Raw genomic sequence first — 19,385 nt, 5'->3', positions numbered from 1 at the left:
TCTGTACCGTCACCCCTTCCGGGAAAGCCCACGGCTTTCTTCAGCTTCATTAGCAGCGTGAAACTGTACAAACCACTGGTGGCATCCCGAGCTGGTGCGGAAAACGCCGTGAGCAGGGCCTGGACTTGGCTGAGCGTGTACCGGGCCTCTTCCAACTCCCTCCAGACCAGGAACACATCCTCCCTGACGCCGGCTCCTGCGAGGAAAAACGTCGCGTCGGCGAAGGACAGGGCGGCGTCCATTCGTTCATTCAGTTGTATTTATTGAGTGCTCACTTTGTGCAGAGCACTGTACTAAGCACTCGGGAAAGTACAGTAATAAGCAGCCGTCGACAACGAGCTTACTGTCTAGAGAGGGAGAGACAGACCTCACTCCAAAGAAATATAATGATAGATACGGACATAAGCGCTGTGGGGCTGGGACGAGGGAATTGCGGACGGCTGGGATTTCCAGGAGCTGGGAAGGCCCTAAGCCAGATTAATTCATTCATTCAATCATATTTATTGAGCTCCTACTGTGTGCAGAGCACTGTACTAAGTGTCTGGAAAGTACAATTCAGCGACCAATAGAGACAATCCCTATCCAACGATCAGACTGTGAGCTCGTCTCTAGAGTGTAGGCTCATCGTGTGCGGGGAATGTTCTGTTTATTGTTGTATTCCCCAAAGCGCTCAGCACAGTGCTCGGCACACAGTAATCGCTCAGATTCACCTGACTGAGCTCGTCGTATCTGTTCATTGTTGTAGTGTACTCTCGAAGCATTTAGTACGGTCCTCTGCACTCGGTAAGAGCTCAGTAAATACAGCTGACTGACCGAAATGTTCTCCGTAGGCACCAGGTCCAGAACACAGGGGGAGGGCGATGGTAGCCAGACCACTCCCACGCAGCTTCCAGCCCTGCTCCCCAACCCGCCGGAAGACGCACCCCTTGGTCTGTGGATGAGCCAAGAATCCTGCACCGTTTTGGGGGTTTTTTTAATGGCATTTGCTACGCACTCATTATGTTCCAGACTGGAGTATATACCAGCTAATCAGGTAAGTTACAGTCGTTGTCCCAAACTGGGGGTCAAAATCATAATCCCCATTTTCCAGTTGAGGTTACTGGGGTGCAGAGAAGTGAAGTGACTCTCCCAAGGTCACACAGCAGATAAGCGGTGGAGTTGGGATTAGAACCCAGGTCCTTCTGATTCTCAAGCCCGGGCTCTAGCCATTAGGCCGCGCTGCTTCTCAGCAGAGTGCCAGTGATGCCCCACGCCAAATGCCCAGACCTCCGACCCTCCGGGGAATACCAAGCATTAAAACGTGCTGAGGCATCTAAGGTTTTAGAACTCTCTCTCTGTCCCCCTCAGGCTCCTTTACCTGGAGGTGAGCGGCCCTTCAATTTCCTTCTACTGCAAGATCTTTCGCTCTCAGAAGCCTTCGATGTAGACTCCGGAAGATCCAGCTGGGCTGTTCTTTCAGCAAATGCGTGGAACCTAAGCCAGCCGAGACAGATTTTCAGGAGGAAAATCGTGCGAGGGATGATTGCAAGCAGGGTGCTAAGTGCGGGGGTAGATGGAAGATAATTAGATCAGGTACAGAGCCTGTCCCGGGCAAGGCTTGCGGTCTGAAAGAGCAAGTGTCTTATCTCCATTTTACAGATGAGGAGACTGAGGCCCAGAGAAGTTAAGGGCCTCGCCCAAGGTCACACAATAGGCAAGAGGCCCAGCTGGGTTTAGAACCCGGTTCAGTCAGTCAATTGTATTTTTGAGTGCTTACTATGTGCAGGGCACTGTACTAAGCGCTCGAGAGAGTACAATGTACCCTTAGACACATTCCCTACCCACAGCGAGCTTACAGTCTAGCAGGGAGGAAGACATTAATAGAAATAAATGGGAGGGGAGATGAATAAAAGGAGCAAGTCAGGGCGATGCAGAAGGGAGTGGGAGAAGAGGAAAGGAGGGCTTAATTGGGGAAGATCTCTTGGAGGAGGTGTGCCTTCAGTAAGGCTTTGGAGTCGTGGAGAGTCATTGTCCAGCGCTTAGAACAGTGCTCGGCACATTGTAAGCGCTTAACAGATACCATCATTGTGAGGAGGAAGGGCACTCCAGGCTAGAGGCAGGACGTGGGCAGGAGGTCAGTGACGAGAGAGATGAGACTGAGGTATCGTAGAAGGTTAGCATTAGAAATGCTTCTATTTCTGTATCTGTTCTCTTCCCCCACCACTTCTCAGCTCACGCTCTTCGATCCCCTCAAGCTAACGTTCTTACTGATTCTCCCACTCAACGCGCTTACACCCCTTTACTCACACCCGACCCCTTACCCTGGAATTCCCTTCTCTCTCTAATCCAGCAAAACACCATTTTCTCCATCTTCAAAGTAGTCTTGAAAAATGTATCCTCTTCTAGGAGGTATTTTCTAATTTTTTTCCAACCGCCAGGCCATTGCAACCCAGCAGCCACTCTTATTTTTATACAATAATACGTAGCCCAGACATATACACTGTTGAACAAGCACTGCTTATGTTCCCGCTTATTTATTCATCTCTTCATCTCCCTATACTCTCTTTTTTAAAAACAACGGTAATTGTTAGGTGCTTACTACGTGGCAGACATTGTACTAAGCGCTGGGGTAGGCACAAGATAATCAGGTCGGATACAATCCGTGTCCCACGCAGTTCTTACAGTCTTAATCCCCATTTTACAGAAGAGGTAACTGAGAGCCGGAGAAGCTGAGTGACTTATCCAAGGTCACACAGCAGACAAGAGACAGAACCAGGATTAGAACCTAGGACCTGCTGACTCCCAGGCCTGTGCTCTTTCCACTAGGCCATACTGCTTCAGAGCTGGTGCTAAACTAGTAATAGTAATAATAATTGTAATAATAATGGTATCAGTGATAGACTAATACCAGCTGTAGCACGGTTCTTTTCCAAATTCCACTATTTATAAAGAATTCGAAATCAATCAGTGACATTTATTGAGTGCTTACTATGGGCACAGCACTGTGCTAAGCACTTGGGAGAGTACAATACAACAGAATGCGCAGACACGTTCCCTGCCTTAGTAAATCATAGAAAACAGATTGCAACCTAAAGGACTTTTTTCAGAACCACTGGGATACCTTTCACTGGCAATATAAGGACGGTATTTATTAAGTGCTCGGAAGCACCCTGATCTAAGGGGTAGAGCAGGGCCTAGGAGTCAGAGGACCTGGGTTCTAATCCTGGCTCTGCCATTTATTTGCTGGGCAACCTTGGGCCAGTCACCTACTTTGTGCCTCAATACCCTCATCTGAAAAATGGGAATTCAATACCTATGCTTCGCCCCATGTGGGACCTGATTATCGTAAATAACTGTAATTTATTTATATTAATGTCTGTCACCCCTCTAGATTGTAAGGTCAGTGAGGACAGGAAATACATCTGTTTATTGTTATAGCGTACTCTCCCAAGTGCTTAGTACAGTGTTCTCCACACAGTAAGCGCTCAATAAATACGACTGACGGACTGACTGACTTGTATCTGCCCCAGCACTTGGTACAGGTCTTGGCACAGAGTATGCGCCCAAAAAATATCACACAATTTATTATTATTATTATTATTATTATTATGTGAGCCAATGCCTGAGCCCTGGGGAGATACAAGATCATCACCTCAGATACGGTTCCCCAGCCTAATGTTAGAAATGCACCCAATTCAGATAGAGACAGAATTAAAATCTTTTTTTTTTTTCTTGTAGACAACGAGGAAATGAAAGGTTTTGGAATAAGGATTTAGAATTTAGGCCTGCAACATCCCGGGACGTGCTACGATGTCCAGGGATCGATCGGAAACACAAGGGCGCATCGGCAGCTAAAGTCAATCAATCGATGAATGGTATTGTTGGAGTGCTGCCGGAGCACAGAGGGCTGTCCTAAGCGTTTGGGAGAGTACGTCCCCTGCCCGCAGCGAGCTTAGCTACAGTCTGAATTCCTCTCACTTTCCTTCAGAACGTCATTTCTCCGCACCTGCCTCTGGTCAGAGAGCTCAGTTCCTTTAGGATGCCAATCGTTCCTTCTTCCGTGGCATTGAAAGACACGGGGTGGACAGGACAGGGACTCTTGGATATCATCCGTAGGAGCTCCTGCTTCGTCTCCTGAGGAAGGTCCCCAGCCACCAAGTAGTAAATGGCTTCGATCTGTAGAACAATAAGCAGGACGTCACTGCCCGTGAGAGGCAGCATTTCCCCGGAAGCAACCCCGAAGCCCGGGAGGCGGTGCGGCCTAGTGGCCCGGGCCCGGGAGTCAGAAGGATCTGGGTTCTAATCCCCGCCTGCCACTCGTCTGCTGTGTATCTTTGAGCAAGTCGCTTGGCTTCTCTGGGCCTCAGTTCCCTCATCTGTTAAATGGGGATTAAAGCCGTGAGCGGGTTTAACCGGATTAGCGGGTTTTCTCCCCCGGCGATTAGTACGGTGCCGTAAAGAAAAAAATGGACAGAGAGGCTAGGGATGGCCTCGTTGAATTAATTTGACTGGCATCTCATAGTAATAACAGAGTTGGGGTAATTTTTGTTAGGTGCTTGCTGCGTCCCCCCCCTCTCAGGGTCACACCTGGAGAGTCTCCAGTCCTCTACCGGTCTCGACTACGGGAGGAAGAGTCAAGCAGAGGCCTGTCCGTTCCATTCCTAGCTTGCCCAGGGGCTAGCGAGCGGAAGGCCGCCTGCTACAAGTCGAAACCCACCTGCTCCGGGCGGCGGTGGCATGGGAGAGAGTTAATATTCAAGTTTACTTCACGGAAGGAGGCGATGGTAAATCACTTCCGGATTTTTACCAAGAAAACCCTCTGGATCCGCTACCGGAACGATCGCTGCTAATTGACTTCTCCGCGCCTCAGTTTCCTCAACCGTAAAATGGGGATTCAATACCTGTTCTCTCACCTACTTGGATTTTGAGCCCCTTGGGAGACCTGACGATCTTCTATCTATCCCGGCACTTAGAAACGTGCTTGACGCATACTAGGCAGTTAACAAGTACCATAATTATCAGAATCATTATTATCACTATTGCTATTATTAATAAGCATGATGGTAGGTATTTGCGAAGTGCATATTATATGCTAAGCACTGTCAGTGTATATGCTACACAGTCCGGGTGGGACATAATCCCTGTCCCATGCAGGGCTCACGGTTTAAGTTGGAGGAAGTGGAATTTTTTTTTTAATGGTGTTCGTTAAGCCCTTACTATGTGCCAAGCACTCTTCTGAGCACTGGGGTAGATACAAGCGAGCAGTCCTGGTTTCACGCGGGGCTCACGGTCTTAATCCCCGTTTTCCAGATGAGGTAACTGAGACCCAGAGAAGTGAAGTGACTTGTCCAAGGTCACCCAGCAGACAGGTGGCGGGACCGGGACTGTAAGGTCATTTCGAACGGGGAACGCGTCTGTCTCTTGTTGCGTTGTACTCTCCCGAGCGCTTAGTACAGTGCTCTGCACACAGTAAGCGCTCAACAAATGCAACCGAATAAAGGTCCTTCTGACTCCGAAGGCCTTGCTCTATCCACTAAGGCACGCCTCTTCTCTCTTTACAGATGAGGAAACTGAGGTTCAGAAAAGTTAAGCAACTTGGCCTAGGTCACACAGCAGGCAAGGGTCAGAGCCGAGCCAGGAACTCGGGTCCTCTGACTCCCAGGCCTTTGCTCTTGCCACTGGGCCAGGCTGCTTCTGATACAATAGAGGATCAGATCACAGGGTCCCTGGCCCACGTGCAGCTTCCAGTCTAAGGGGTAGGGAGAATGGCCAGTTCATCCCCATTTTACAGATGAGGAAACTGAGGCTCCGAGAAGCAAAGTGCCCCGCCACGACTAGAGGCAGAATTGGGACTTAGAACCCAAGTCTCCTAACTCCCAACCCTGAGCTCTTCCCACTAGGCTGACGCCTTTGGTCTGTGGTCTCCGAGGCCCAGAGAAGTGAAGGGACTTGCCCAGGTTCACAGAGCAGACGAGTGGTGGAGCCGGGATTAGAACCCAGGTCCTCAGAAAAGTTAGGGATGAAAGGTCAAGCGGACTTACTTCCGGGTCTCTCCAGGACTCCTGCACGGCCTCCGCCGAGCGGGAGGGGTCAAGCACGGGCCCGGCCTCCAACGACCGGATCCAGGCAACGGCCGAGCCGACGGACGCTTCATCCACGGGGACTGCAGCCTCCTGCCACTTGGCCACAACTTTTCCAGCCCTGAGGGAAGACGGGAAGGAGACAGCGGACGGCGCGGTGAGCTGGCTCTCGGACGATGCGATAATCGTGGCATTTGTTCATTCATTCATTCGACTGTATTTATTGGGCGCTTATTGTGTGCTAGGAGCTCGGGAAAGTGCGATACAGCAATAAACAGTGACATTCCCTGCTCCCGGTCTAGAGTGGGGGAGACGGACATCAGTACAAGTAAATAAAATTACAGAAATGTATGTAAGTGCTTTGGGGCTGGGAGAGGGATAGACCGAAAGGATAAATAAATTTACAGATATATATATATATATATATATAAATATTTGTGCTTTGGGGCTGGGAGGGAGGCGAGAGCAAAGGGAGCGAGTCAAGGTGACGCAGAAGGGAGTGGGAGATGAGGAAAAGTGGGGCTTAGTCTGGGAAGGTCTCTTGGAAAGGATAAGGCTTTGAAGCAGAGGAGAGAGGTTGTCTGTCGGATCTGAGGAGGGAGGGCGTTCCAGGCCAGAGGCAGGATGTGGCCCGGGGTCGGCGGCGAGACGGGTGAGGCCGAGGCCCGGTGAGAAGCTTAGCGCCAGAGGAGCAAAGCGTGCGGACTGGGTTGTAGAAAGAGAAAAAGGAGGTGAGGTAGGAGGGGAGAAGGTGATGGAGAACTTTAAAGCCAACGGAGAGGAGTTTTTGTTCGATACGGAGGTGGACGGGCAACCACTGGAGTTTTCTGAGGAGCGGGATGACGCGTCCGGAACATTTTGATAGAAAAATGATCCGGGCAGCAGAGTGAAGTGTGGACTGGAGCGTTGAGCGCTCGCTATGGGCCGAGCGCTACACTGAGAGCTGGAGTTGATAAAAACAGAAACGGATCAGACATAGCCTCTGTCCCACAGAGGACTTGCAATCTAATGGGGTGGCAGAACAGGTATTAATAAGAATAACAATAATAATTAAGGTACCTGTTAAGCACTTACTACGCGCTAAGCACCATTCTAAGTACTGCGGTAGGTACAAGTTAATCGGGTTGGACACAGTCCCCGTCCCACGTGGGGCTCACAGTCTTAATTCCCCATTTTCCAGACGAGGGAAAAATAACAAATACCCTCATTATTAGTAGTAGTAATGTAAAAGTAATAATAATAACAATTCTGTAGAAGCTGTAGAGTGTAGTAGCTGTAGAATAATAACAGTAATGGTATTTGTTAAGCGCTTACTTTGTGCCAAGCACCGTTCTAAGCACTGGGGTAGACACAAGGAAGTCGGGTTGTCCCATTTGGGACTCCCAGTCTTAATCCCCATTTTATTCATTCATTCATTCATTCGATAGTATTTATTGAGCGATTACTATGTGCAGAGCACTGTACTAAGCGCTTGGAACGTACAAATCGGTAACAGATAGAGACGGTCCCTGCCCTTTGACGGGCTTACGGTCTAATCGGGGGAGATTAGATCATTTTACAGATGAGGTAACTGAGGCACAGGGAAGTGAGGTGATTCGCCCAAAGTCACACAGCTGATAAGCGGCAGAGCCGGGATTAGAACCCTCGACCTCCGACTCCCAAGCCCGGGCTCTTTCCACTGAGCCGCGCCGCTTCTCTGCTAAGCCTATAACAGCGTTAATAGAGACAGTAGTCATAATAATAATAATGTTGGTATTTGTTAAGCGCTTACTACGTGCAGAGCACCGTTCTAAGCGCTGGGGTAGACACAGGGGAATCAGGTTGTCCCACGTGGGGCTCACAGTCTTAATCCCTTAAATCATTTTACAGATGAGGTAACTGAGGCACAGAGAAGTGAAGTGACTTGCCCACAGTCACACAGCTGACAAGCGGCAGAGCTGGGATTCGAACTCACGATCTCTGACTCCAAAGCCCGGGCTCTTTCCACTGAGCCACGCCGCTTCTCGACAGTAGCGTATTAATAGGCACGTGCACAGAGTCAGACCTGGAGTGAATGTTATACTGTGAGTTGTCTTCACGCAGGACTCTGAGAGAATGCTATCCCCACATTAGAGGAGAGCCCGGGCTATTTATTATTATCGTGAAATGATTTGGGTTTCTTCGTAATACAGTTTTTGGCCACAGTCTTGCCAAGCACTTTCGAAAATGACAGACTTAAAATGATTTGGTGGGCAAAGCAAAGTGTTAGGAGAGAAGGAGTGGAAAGAACGGAGGCCTAAGATTCAGGAGACCCGGGTTCTGATCCCAACTCTACCACTTGCCCTCTGTGTGACCTTGGGTAGGTCACCTAACTTTCCTGGGCTTCAGTTTCCTCATCTGCAAAATGGGGATTCAATACCTGTTCTCCCTCTTACTTAGACTGTGAGCCCCACGTGGGAAAGGGAGTGGGTCCGATCTGCTTCTAGGGCAACTACCTCAGCGCTTAGTACAGTGGGTGGCGCATAGCGAGTGCTTCGCAAATATCATCATTTTTACGATCGGCCAGACAAGCTTCTCTAACTGGCCTTTCCTCTAGGTGCCGGTGTGGCCTAGTGGTTAGAGCACGGGCCTGGCAGTCAGAAGGACTTGGGTTCTAATCCCGGCCGCGCCACTTGTCCGCTATGTGACCTTGGTCAAGTCGTTCCGCTTCCTCTGTACCTCAGTGACCTCATCTGTAAAATGGAGATTAAGACTCCACGTGGGACAGGGACTGTGTCCAACCTGATTATCTTCTATCCTCCCCAGTGCTTAATACAGTGCCTGGCATATAGTAAGTGCTTAACAAATACCACGATCATTATCACTGTCGTTATTCCGCCCGTCCTGTTTCTCAAGTTCCGCGTGACGTCGCGACCTTCACCTGATCACGTTGAATCCGGCCAGGTGAGCCACCTGTTCCCGGAGGACCAGGACCACAGCCTCTTGGCAAAGAGCCAGTCGGGGTCCAGCCAGGGAGCCCAAGTCCAACACGACGGCCACGGAGGTCTCCTGGATCACCCCGAATATCTGCCGGCTCTCGCTGGTCAGCCACTCCAACCTCTGCCGCAACAGCTCCGCCGCTCGGGTCAGCGACTCCCCACACTGATGAAGCAGCTCTTCCTTAGCCGTCAGCTTGGTTCCGACAAAAGAGGAAAGACAGACGTCCAACTCGGCGTCGGTCGGAGACCGGAAAGACGGGAAGGGGCCTCTGATCTTTGGAGAAGCAGCGTGGCCTACTGGAAAGTCCGTTGGGAGAACCGGGTTCTAATCCCGGCTCTGCCGCTTATCTTCAGTGTGACCTGAGGTAAGTCACTTAATTTCTCTGGGCCTCAGTTTCCTCATCCATAAAATGAGGAGTCCCGTTCTCCCTCCCCCTTAGGCTGTGAGCCCTCTGTGACCTCTGACTGCACTGGCCCAGTGCTTGGGCCGTAGTAAGTGCTTAGCAAATATCATTATTATTAGTAATATTAATTAGATTATGAATAAGGATCATCGACCCATTTTGGCCTTGTCCCTAGCCAAGCTTCCCCTCCCCAGGAACAAACGTCCCCTACTCCAAGGAGCCCAGAGAGGGATGCGGCCGACAGCCGGGTCCGCCCCCGGGAAGGAAGCCGTAAGCTCGTTGTGGGCAGGGAATGTCACTGTTGATTGTTGTATCGTACTTTCCCAAGCGCTTAGTACAGTGCTCTGCGCACAGTAAGCGCTCAAAAAATACGATTAGATGAATTAATTGCCGAGAAACAGGGTGGCCTATTGGAAAGAGCACGGGCCTGGGAAACAGAGGACCTGGGTTCTAGTCCTGACTGCTACTTGTCTGCTGTGTGACCACGGGCAAGTGACTTCACGTCTCCGTGCCTCAGTTGGGGATTAAGACTCTGAGCCCCGTGTGGGACATGGACTGCATCCGACCCGATTAGCTCGTATCTACCCCGGCGCTCATTACGGTGCCTGGCACATAGTAAGAGTGCTCCCAAAATGGCTTTTAAAACCGAAAAAACCCCAAACCTGCTTTCCGTCCCAGAGGAGTGGAAATGGTGGATATCAACCACCTCCTCCGCCCAGCCTGTCTGTTCCGAGCGATTCCCGCTAAGAAACCTCTGCCGAGGCGCTGGCGAGCATCTAGAAATCTAGGCAGGTAGTGCCGGGAAACTGCATTTCCCTCCCTCCGCTCCGCTCCGTTCCCCCTCCCACCCCTCCCAGTTTCCCTCCACTTTCTCAATGCCCGACTACCGCTTCCCAGCACGCGCTTTACTACCCTGTCAGGAAGGACGAAGATGAGGACTCTCTCTGAGGCAATCCTGCACGCGCCAACCGTACCCCGCGGACCCCAGATTCAGGAGTCGTGCGGTCGTTCTCGGGGAGCTGACTCCCGGCACCCAGCAGGGCAAACCTCTTGCTCTCCTGGCATTCAGCGTGGTTTCAAGGTTTCCTCAGCTACACGGGGTGCCAGCAGAGCGTCCCGTGCCAACGGGAAACTAGACACTACACACCCGCACGCGTCGGTCCCAGCAGACGCCCAGAAAGGGGCCGGAGGTCACGGGGAGGGCGCCGGCACTTACGTTATACACTTTTCCGCCTTCGGGTGTGGCGTACTGGTGAAACAGCCCGACCGCATACCGAGAAGCCACGCGTCTGCCCAGGGAGCGTATGAACCCTGTATTTTATACAAAAATTCAAGGGGTGAATTGCCAGTTCTTCAACCGACTTCATTTCTATGATCTCCTGCTGCACGGCAGTGTCATCTCGGGATCCTTGGACCCCCCCAGATCATCGCCTGTCTGTAGAGAAGGGGTTCAACCCTAGACAGGGTGGGAGGTCGGGGTGGGAAAGAAAGGCCAGCATTCCTCTCCCAAATGCTTTGCGTGCAGTAAGCGCTCAATAAAGGCAACTGAGTGAGTACGACTGAATTCCCTCTGGTTCTCTCTGCCACATGGACGAAAGGGAGGGGGAGACGAAACTGGATTTTGAATTCCCGGGACCGATTAGGATTCAGATCTAGAGCTAGGGCTGCGTTTAGGAAAGCGGCGTGCCCTAGTGGAGAGGGCTCGGGCCTGGGAGTCGGAGAACCTGGGTTCTACTTCCAACTCCACCACTCGCCTGCTGTGTGACCTTGAATAAGTCACTTCATTTCTCTGTGTCCCGGTTTCCTCATCTGTAAATTGGGGCTTCAATAGCCATTCTCCCTCCTCTTTAGACTGTTTGCCCCAAGTGAGGCAGAGGCTGTTTTCAACCCGATTAACTTGGTAGCCAACCCAGCAGCACTTGGAACACTGCTCGATATGTAAAAAGTGCCTGACAAAATCCACAATTATTTAGGGTGAAGGCAGGATTGTACATTCATTCAATCATATTTATTGAGCGATTACTGTGTGTGGAGTACTATTCTAAGCGCTTGGGAGAGTAGAATATAACAACAGACACTTTCCCTGCTGACGATGAACTTACAGTCCAGAGCGGGAGACAGACATTAATAGAAATAAGTGAAATTACAGATATATGCGTAAGTGCTGCGGGGCTGGGAGGGGGGATGAATAAAGGGAGCAAGTCGAGATGATTCAGAAGGAAGTGGGAGAAGAGGAAAGGGGGGTTTAGGCAGGGAAGGCCTCTCGGAGGAGATGTCCCTTCAATCGGGGGAGAGTAATTGTCGGATCTGAGAAGGAAGGACGCTCCGGGCCAGAGGGAGGACGGGGGCAAGGGATCGGAGGTGAGTTAGACGAGATCGAGATAGAGTGAGAAGGTCAGCACTAGAGGAGTGAAGTGTCCAGACCGGTTGTAGCGGGAGAGCGGCGAGGTAAGTAGGAGGGGGCAAGATGATTGAGGGCTTTAAAGCCAATGGTGAAGAGTTTCTGTTTGATGTGGAGGTGGATGGGCAACCACTGGAGTGACTTGAGGAGTGGGGAACATGTCCTGAACATTTCTGTAGAAAAATGATCCGGGCAGCAGAGCGACGTACGGACTGGAGTGGAGAGAGACAGGAGGCTGGGGGGTCAGCCAGGAGGGCGATCCAGTAATCCAGGCAGGATAGGAAAAGTGATTGTGTTAAAGTAGTAGCAGTTTGGATGGAGAAGAAAGGGTGGCTTTTAGTGATGTTATGAGGCTGGGACGGACAGGATTTAGCGACGGATTGAACACGTGGGTTGAATGAGAGAGGATTCAAGGATAACGCCGAGGTTACGGGCCCGTGAGACGGGAAGGACGGTGGTGCCGTCTACAGTGATGGAAAAGTCATGGGGAGGACGAGGTTTGGGTGGGAAGATAAAGAGTTCCGTTTCGGACACGTTAAGCTCGAGGTGACGGGAGGGCAGCCGAGTAGAGATGTCTCGAAGGCGGGTGGAAATGCGAGACTGCGGAGAGGGAGGGTTGGGGGTGGTGTTTAAGGCAGGACTAAGAGTTAAGGGAAGTAACCCAGCCGGTGTGGCCTAGTGAGAAGAGCATGGCCTTGAGAATCAGAGGATCTGGGTTCTAATCCCACTTCTGTCTCTTGCCTGCTGAGTGACCTGAGCGAGTCACTTAACTTCTTTGTACCTCCGTTTCCGCATCTGTAAAATGGGGATGCGATACCTCCTACTTCTTCCTACTTAGACTACGGACACCATGTGGAATCTGATGACCTCGTATCTACCCCAGCGCTGAGCAGAGCGCTTGACACATAGTAAGTGCCGAACGAATACCACCATTATTCTTATAATTATAACAGTAGGCCAAGCGCTGGGGCGGATACAATATAATCGGATCAGGCGTAGAAGGCCCGGGCTTTAGGCACCTGTCGGAGAGGGGCAGTTCAATCTTCTGAGCAACGAGGCTGGATCTGGGGACTGTAGAGACCCGAAACAGGTAGCCGAATTTGCTCCTGGCTAGGCCAGGGCGGTGTTGAGACGATGGCCGGGAAAGTGACCGTCTTGCTCGTGCTGGAGAGGGCCCGGCTAGCATCTGAGCACCCCGGAGCCTCGTCGCCAGGTTGCTGCCGTGGCTAAGGGGGCCAGGCCCAGGCTCCAAAGCAGTTTCCTGACTGCACAGTACAGCACCGACCGAGTCCAGTCGGGACGTATCGAGATCCGGTGGAAGGCTCCCAGGCCTGGCGGTCAACGGGACGCGGGTTCTAATGCCGGCTCTGCCCCTTGTCTGCTGTGTGACCTTGGCCAAGTCACTTCACTTCTCCGGGCCTCAGTAAAATGAGGATTGAGACTGGGAGTCCCACGTGGGACAGGGACTGTGTCCAATCCAATTCGCTTGTATCCACCACAGTGCTTAGTTCAGTGTGTGGCAGGCCCTCCCATGTTGAAGCCCAGCTTTGGGTGTCCCTTGAGTATTTCCAAGCCAACGCGATAAGGTGTTCGGAGCGTGGCTCTGGAAGAACGCTCCGGGCTATATATTATGTTTTCGGAGCATATTTCCTCACTCTAAAAGTAATCCCATGCATTGTCTGGATGATACCTTTCCTCGTTTGCTGGATTGCTGCTCTTCTCCTTCCTGCTAGTTAAGGTCCATTTCTGTCACAGAATCATTTTCTCGTATCTTAACGGTAGAATCCAGCTATGGCTAGAATTTTGCCCTTGACCCTCGTGTGTATATCCGTGATTTTATTTATTAGTATCGATGTCTGTTTATCTGTACTGATGTCTATCTCCCCCACCTCTAGGCCACGAGCTCGTTGTGGGCAGGGACTGTCACTCCTTGCCGTTGTACTTTCCCAAGCGCTCAGTACAGCGCTCTGCTCACGGTAAGCGCTTAATAAATACGTTCGAATGCCACCATCATCACCTTCCCGCCGGGGAAATCCGAGCTGCGAGACGATCTGGGAGAGGGTCAGTTTGTTCCTGCGGAGCCCGTGAAGCCGGAGCCATCTCTCGGATGAGACGAGAGGTCGCACGTCTGGGTGCCACTGACCGCCGGGCCGCCCTTCTTTCCTCTCCCTCGGTCTCTCCTGGGGATCCTGTGGGCAGCTGGCCTCCTCTGGCCCGGGCTGGGCTTCCGGAGCGAGGGAAGCTGCTGGAGAAGAGGCGCAGGGCTCAGGGGCCCGTGACCGAGCTCCGGCGATCCCTCCGCTCCGCCGTCCTCCGGCGCCTCACCTCCTCTGCCCCCGGCCCCGAGGGCGCGTGCCCCCCGGCCGGCAGGCCAAAGGAGGAGAGCGGGCCGGGCGGGAGCTTCCTTGTTTTAAGTTTTATTTTTTTACGGTATTGGTTAAGCGCTTACTGTGTGCCTGGCACTGGACTACGCGCTGGGCTAGAAATAAGCTGGTCAGGTTGGACACAGTCCACGTCCCATATGGGACTCGTTTCCTCCTCCCCCTTCCCCTCCCTCCATCCTCGGCCCAAGACACCCTCAGTCCGCTGGCCTCTAGCGTTTGTGAAAGCTTCTTGAGGGCAGGGACCGTGTCTACCAACCCTAGTGGACTCTCCCAAGCGCTCAGTCCGTACGCAGTGAGCGCTACGGCTTAGTGGATAGAGTCCGGGTCCGGGAGTTAGAAGGTCATGAGTTCTAATCCCGGCTCTGCCGCTTCTCTGCTGTGTGACCTAGGGTAAGTCACCTCACTTCTCTGGGCCTCAGTTCCCTCATCTGGAAAATGGGGATTGAGACTGCGAGCCCCACGTGGGATAGGGTCTGTGTCCAACCTGATTTTCTGGTAACCACCCCAGAATTTAGTACAGTGCCTGATAGATAGACAGTAAGTGCTTAACAAATATCAAAATTATTACTATTATTGTTAATAATGGCAGTAGTTTTATTTGGGAAGCCCAACAACCTAGCGGATATAGCACTGGCCTGGGAGTCAGAAGGACCTGGGTTTCGATCCCGCTTCGCCACGTGTCTGCTGTGTGACCTTGGGCAAGTCCCTGGGCCTCAGTTCCCCCATCTGTAAAATGGGGCTTAAGAGAGTGAGTCCCATGGGGGACAGGGACTCCGTCCCACCTGATCGGCTTATATCTCCCCCAGCGCTCGGAACAGTTCTTGTCACATAGTAAGCGCTTAACAAATACCAATATCATCATTAGTAAACGGCACGATCTGAAGACATCACGAGACCTTCCAGGGCTTGTTTTCCAGGTTATCCTAGAGCAGAAATCTCTCAAAGTCAGTTGGCATAAGCTGACGAGAATGAGCAGAAGGGCAGGGATTCTCTCTTGGGCCTAGGGCAGGGGGCTGGGGGAAAGCCCCCAATCAGGGTGAGCAAAGGAAGTCGCTTGCTGACTCCACCAACCCACGTCCGAACTTTCCCCTCATTTTATTCACTCAGTCGTATTTACTGAGCGCTTACCGTGTGCAGAGGACTGCACTAAACGCTTGGGAGAGTACAATATAACAATAAAGGGAAGCACTCCCTGCCCACAGTGAGCTTACAGCCCCACCAAACTTCTCGAGCACCTTCCTCCCCTAACCCTTCATCCTGTTCCTTCTCAGGACCGTGGCAGGAGATGGGAAGAGCCCGGTTTGTTCTTTTATTTACTTTAATGGTATTCGTTAAGTGCTCACTACAAGCTAAGCAGGTTGGACCCGGTACTTGTCCCATATGGGGCTCGCCGTCCTAATCCCCATTTTACAGGGCAGGTCACTGGGGCACAGAGAAGTGAAGTGACCTGTCCAAGGTCACTCGGCAGGCAAGTGACAAAGCTGGGATTAGAAACCAGGTCCCTCCGGCTTCCAGACCCGTGCTCTTCCCACTATGTCGTCCCAACCCCCAGCCCCAATCTCCGCCGTCTCTCTGGTCCCCAGAGGCCGCGGCGTCGCCTCCCCCATTTCGCTGCGCCCCGAGACCCTGGGCGCTGGGCCCGACCACCTCTTCAGGGCCTCGCCACTTCCCCTCCCAACCTGCTCGCTCCCCCCCTTGGCCGTGACAGCCCCCCAACGCCCCCCTCCACCCCGGGGGTCCAATTCAATTTTTTTTTTCTTCCAGCCCCCCGAGAAACCCCGTGCCTTCCCCTGCCTTCCTTTTTCCTACCTCCCTCCGAGTCGCGCCAGGCCCGCCCGCTCCGCGTTTCACCGGCCATTCGAGAGGACGGGATCTGGCCCTTCCGAGGAAGCCGAAGGCCTGCTTGAGAAGGGGCGAAGGCAGCGCGGTTCTGGGGTCTTCCTGCGGCTCAGCCTCCCCGGAGAGACCGATCTCCAAGAGGCAAGTCTAGTCAGCGGGTCCCGGGCGGGGGGGGGGGGGGGGGGCGGCGGAAGACCACCACCCAACGAGTTTGGCGCTTCTGACTTCTATAATATATGCAGGCACCACGCTCTGAAGCCACAGCGTCCTGCCCATCCCGAGTCGATGCTCACGAGCCTGCTCAGGGTGGGCGAAGGTAAGCTAGGGGCCGGGCAGGCTGGGCCAGGGGCCGAGGGCTATGGTAAACGCTTGACAAATACCAACGTTATCATTGTTATTATTATTACCCCGACACCCCATCTGCGCTGGACCTAGGCGACCCACCCACCCTGACCAGCCGACTCTCTGGCCGTCGGGGTGGAGGCGGGGGGTGTCGGGGAGAGGGAGGGGGCCGAAAAGACCGTAGCCCGGGGGCTCCCAGCGGCGTGGCTTAGTGGAAAGAGCTTGGGCTTGGGAGTCAGAGGACGTGGGTTCTAATCCCGGCTCTGCCACTCGTCCGCTGCGTGACCCCGGGCAAGTCACTTAACTCCTCCCTGACCTCATCTGTCAAATGGGGGATCAAGGCCGTGAGCCCCACGTGGGACAACCTGATTACCCTGTATCTACCCCAGGTGGTAGACCATCGCTTGGCACATAGTAAGTGCTTAACAAATGCCGTAATTATTAATTATTATTAGCGGCAGCCTCCGGGCCGGCGGCCTGGGCATGGTAGTCCAAGGCTCCCGGCGGGGGGGGGGGGGGGGGGGGGCGAGGGAGGGGATCCAGGCTCCCGGGGGGTCCTGCCCGGGGTAGGGGGGGAGAGGAAATCCAGGCTCCTGAGGTCCTGCCCGGGGTGGGGAGGAGAGGGCGGGCATCCAGGCTCCCGGGGTCCCGCCCGGAGGGGAGGGGGTCCAGGCCCTTGGGGGTCCTGCGCAGAAAAGGGTGGGGGGGAAGGGAGGGAGGGGATCCAGGTTCCTGAGAGTCCTGCCGGGGGTGGGGGGGGAAATCCAGGCTCCCGGGGGGTCCTGCCCGGGGGGGGGAGGGGAGGGAATCCTGGCTCTTGGGGTCCCGTCCGGAGGGGAGGGGGTCCAGGCTCTTGGGGGTCCTGCCCGGAAGGGAGGGGGGCGGGGGGGCAGGAAAGGGACGGAGGTACCCGGGGGTCCCGCTCGGGGGGGGGGAGGAGGGAGGGCGGGGATGGAGGCTGCCGGGGGTCCCGGCCGGGGGGTGCGAGCGGGGACCGGGGGGGAGAAGGGGGACCCCCGGGGGCGGCTTGGGGCGGGGGTGGGGGGCAGCCCCACCTGGGCGGGGGCCGGGCCCGCTCAGCCTCGGGGACGCGGCCGGAGGTTGCTAAGATACCGGGGCCGGGGGGGGGGGGGGGGGGGGGGGACCGGGCCGGGGGGCGGGGACCGTTCCCGTCCCAACCGCCGGGCTCGGTGCTTAGCGCGCAGGAGGCCCTGCGGACCTCCGATCGAACAGTAAGAGTAACGTTGGTATCTGTCAAGCGCTCACTCTGCGCGGAGCACTGTTCTCTCAGGGTCGTCGGGCCGTCCCGCGTGAGGCTCACGGCTAATCCCCATTTTACAGATGGGGTGACTGAGGCCCGGAGAAGCGAAGTGACCCGCCCACGGGCCCACGGCTGCCAAGTGGCGGAGCCGGGAGTCGAACCCACGACCTCCGACTCCCGAGCCCGGGCTCTCGCCATCGAGCCACCCTGCTCTCCCCTCCTCCCCGCAGCACTTGGGGGTCCATCTCTACTTATTTATTCGTCTATTCCTTTCACTGATGACGTCTCTGTCCCTGGGATTCTCTTTCTTTATTTTGATTCACGCGCTCATTCATGCCATCGTATTTATTGGGCGCTCACTACGTGCACGGCACCGTACTGGGCGCTTGGAACGGACGATGCAACAGAGACGATAATAATCATGTCGCTATGTGTTAAGCGCTACGTGCCGGGCACTGTGATAAGCGCTGGGGTGGATCATTCGTTCAGTAGTATTCACCGAGCGCTCACTATGTGCAGAGCACTGTACTAAGCGCTTGGAATGGACAAATCGGCAACGGAGAGAGACGGTCCCGGCCCACTGACGGGCTTACAGATAATGACGGTCTAAACGGTGCTGTCGACGTCTGTCTCCCCTGTGAATCCGTTGTTGGGTAGGGATCGGTCTCTATCTCTGGCCGAATGGTGCTTCCCAAGCGCTTAGTACAGTGCTCTGCACACGGTAAGCGCTCAGTAAATAATAATAAATAACGTTGGTATCTGTTAAGCGCTTACTCTGTGCAGAGCGCCGTTCTAAGCGCTGGGATAGACGCGGGGGAATCGGGTCGTCCCACGTGAGGCTCACCGTCTGCATCCCCATTTTCCAGATGAGGGAACCGAGGCACGGAGAAGTGAAGCGACTCGCCCACGGTCACACAGCTGACAAGTGATAATGATAATCATAATGTTGGTATCCGTTAAGCGCTTACTCTGTGCAGAGCGCCGTTCAAAGCGCTGGGGGAGATACAGGGTCATCGGGTCGTCCCACGTGAGGCTCACCGTCTTCGTCCCCTTTTTCCAGATGAGGGAACCGAGGCCCGGAGAAGTGAAGCGACTCGCCCACGGTCACCCAGCCGACGAGCGGCAGAGCCGGGAGTCGAACTCGTGACCTCTGACTCCGAAGCCCGGGCTCTTTCCACCGAGCCACGCTGCTTCCCACTAAGGGATGAATGAATGAACGCTGGGGTAGTCACGAGCAAACCGGGCCGGACACGGTCCCCGTCCCACGTGGGGCTCAGTCTTAATCCCCATTTTACAGGTGAGGTAACTGAGGCCCAGAGAAGCGAAGCGACTTGTCCAAGGTCACACAGCAGACAAGCGATGGAGGTGGGATTAGAAACCATGACCTTCTGACTCCCAGGCCCGGCCTCTACCCACTAGACCACCCGGCTCGAAGGACAGACGACTACGTGTGGGCTCTTTCTCCCCATCTCCCCTCTCCTCCCGGACGGCGTCGTTCTGGGATGGAAGGCGGCGAGGGCCCGGGGTCCGGGCCCCGTCCTCGGGGGCTTGGCCGCTTAACCCTTCTCCCACCGTCGGGCCGGGAGGAGTCCGCCTCATTCGAAGCGGGCCTCAGCCGAAACCCGCAGTCTCGTTTTGAAACTTCCCCTTCCTCGATCATCCGAGTTGGGGTTTGGTTAACCTAGCCGCCTGCCTCCACCGTGACCGTGGCAGGCCAGAGAGTCACGTAAACAAGTCC

At 54.0% G+C, this 19,385-nt stretch overlaps 1 protein-coding gene across 5 annotated transcripts in view; it reads right to left on the bottom strand.

Annotated features, from left to right (window-relative positions):
- Window positions 1-16,153, bottom strand: part of VWA3B (von Willebrand factor A domain containing 3B) — a 53,433-nt gene extending 37,280 nt beyond the window's left edge. For 4 of the 5 annotated variants that reach the window (XM_029082984.2, XM_029082988.2, XM_029082986.2 and 1 more), the window contains exons 1-8: window positions 16,015-16,153; window positions 13,839-14,066; window positions 10,637-10,731; window positions 8,959-9,209; window positions 6,021-6,180; window positions 3,986-4,155; window positions 1,358-1,473; window positions 74-196 (exon numbers count right to left, since the gene is read on the bottom strand). In XM_029082984.2, coding sequence (XP_028938817.2) covers window positions 74-196; window positions 1,358-1,473; window positions 3,986-4,155; window positions 6,021-6,180; window positions 8,959-9,209; window positions 10,637-10,731; window positions 13,839-14,066; window positions 16,015-16,063 — 1,192 coding nt within the window. In that variant the 5' untranslated portion in view covers window positions 16,064-16,153. The remainder of the gene's footprint in view (window positions 1-73; window positions 197-1,357; window positions 1,474-3,985; window positions 4,156-6,020; window positions 6,181-8,958; window positions 9,210-10,636; window positions 10,732-13,838; window positions 14,067-16,014) is intronic. The other variant, XM_029082985.2, reaches the window with a different exon arrangement.
- Between the last annotated feature and the right edge of the window lie 3,232 nt (window positions 16,154-19,385).

This window comes from Ornithorhynchus anatinus, chromosome 18 (genome assembly GCF_004115215.2).
Source record: "Ornithorhynchus anatinus isolate Pmale09 chromosome 18, mOrnAna1.pri.v4, whole genome shotgun sequence".
Taxonomy (NCBI): domain Eukaryota; kingdom Metazoa; phylum Chordata; class Mammalia; order Monotremata; family Ornithorhynchidae; genus Ornithorhynchus; species Ornithorhynchus anatinus.
The sequence above is the reverse complement of the archived record's forward strand: the minus strand, read 5'-3'. Positions and strand labels throughout refer to the sequence as shown.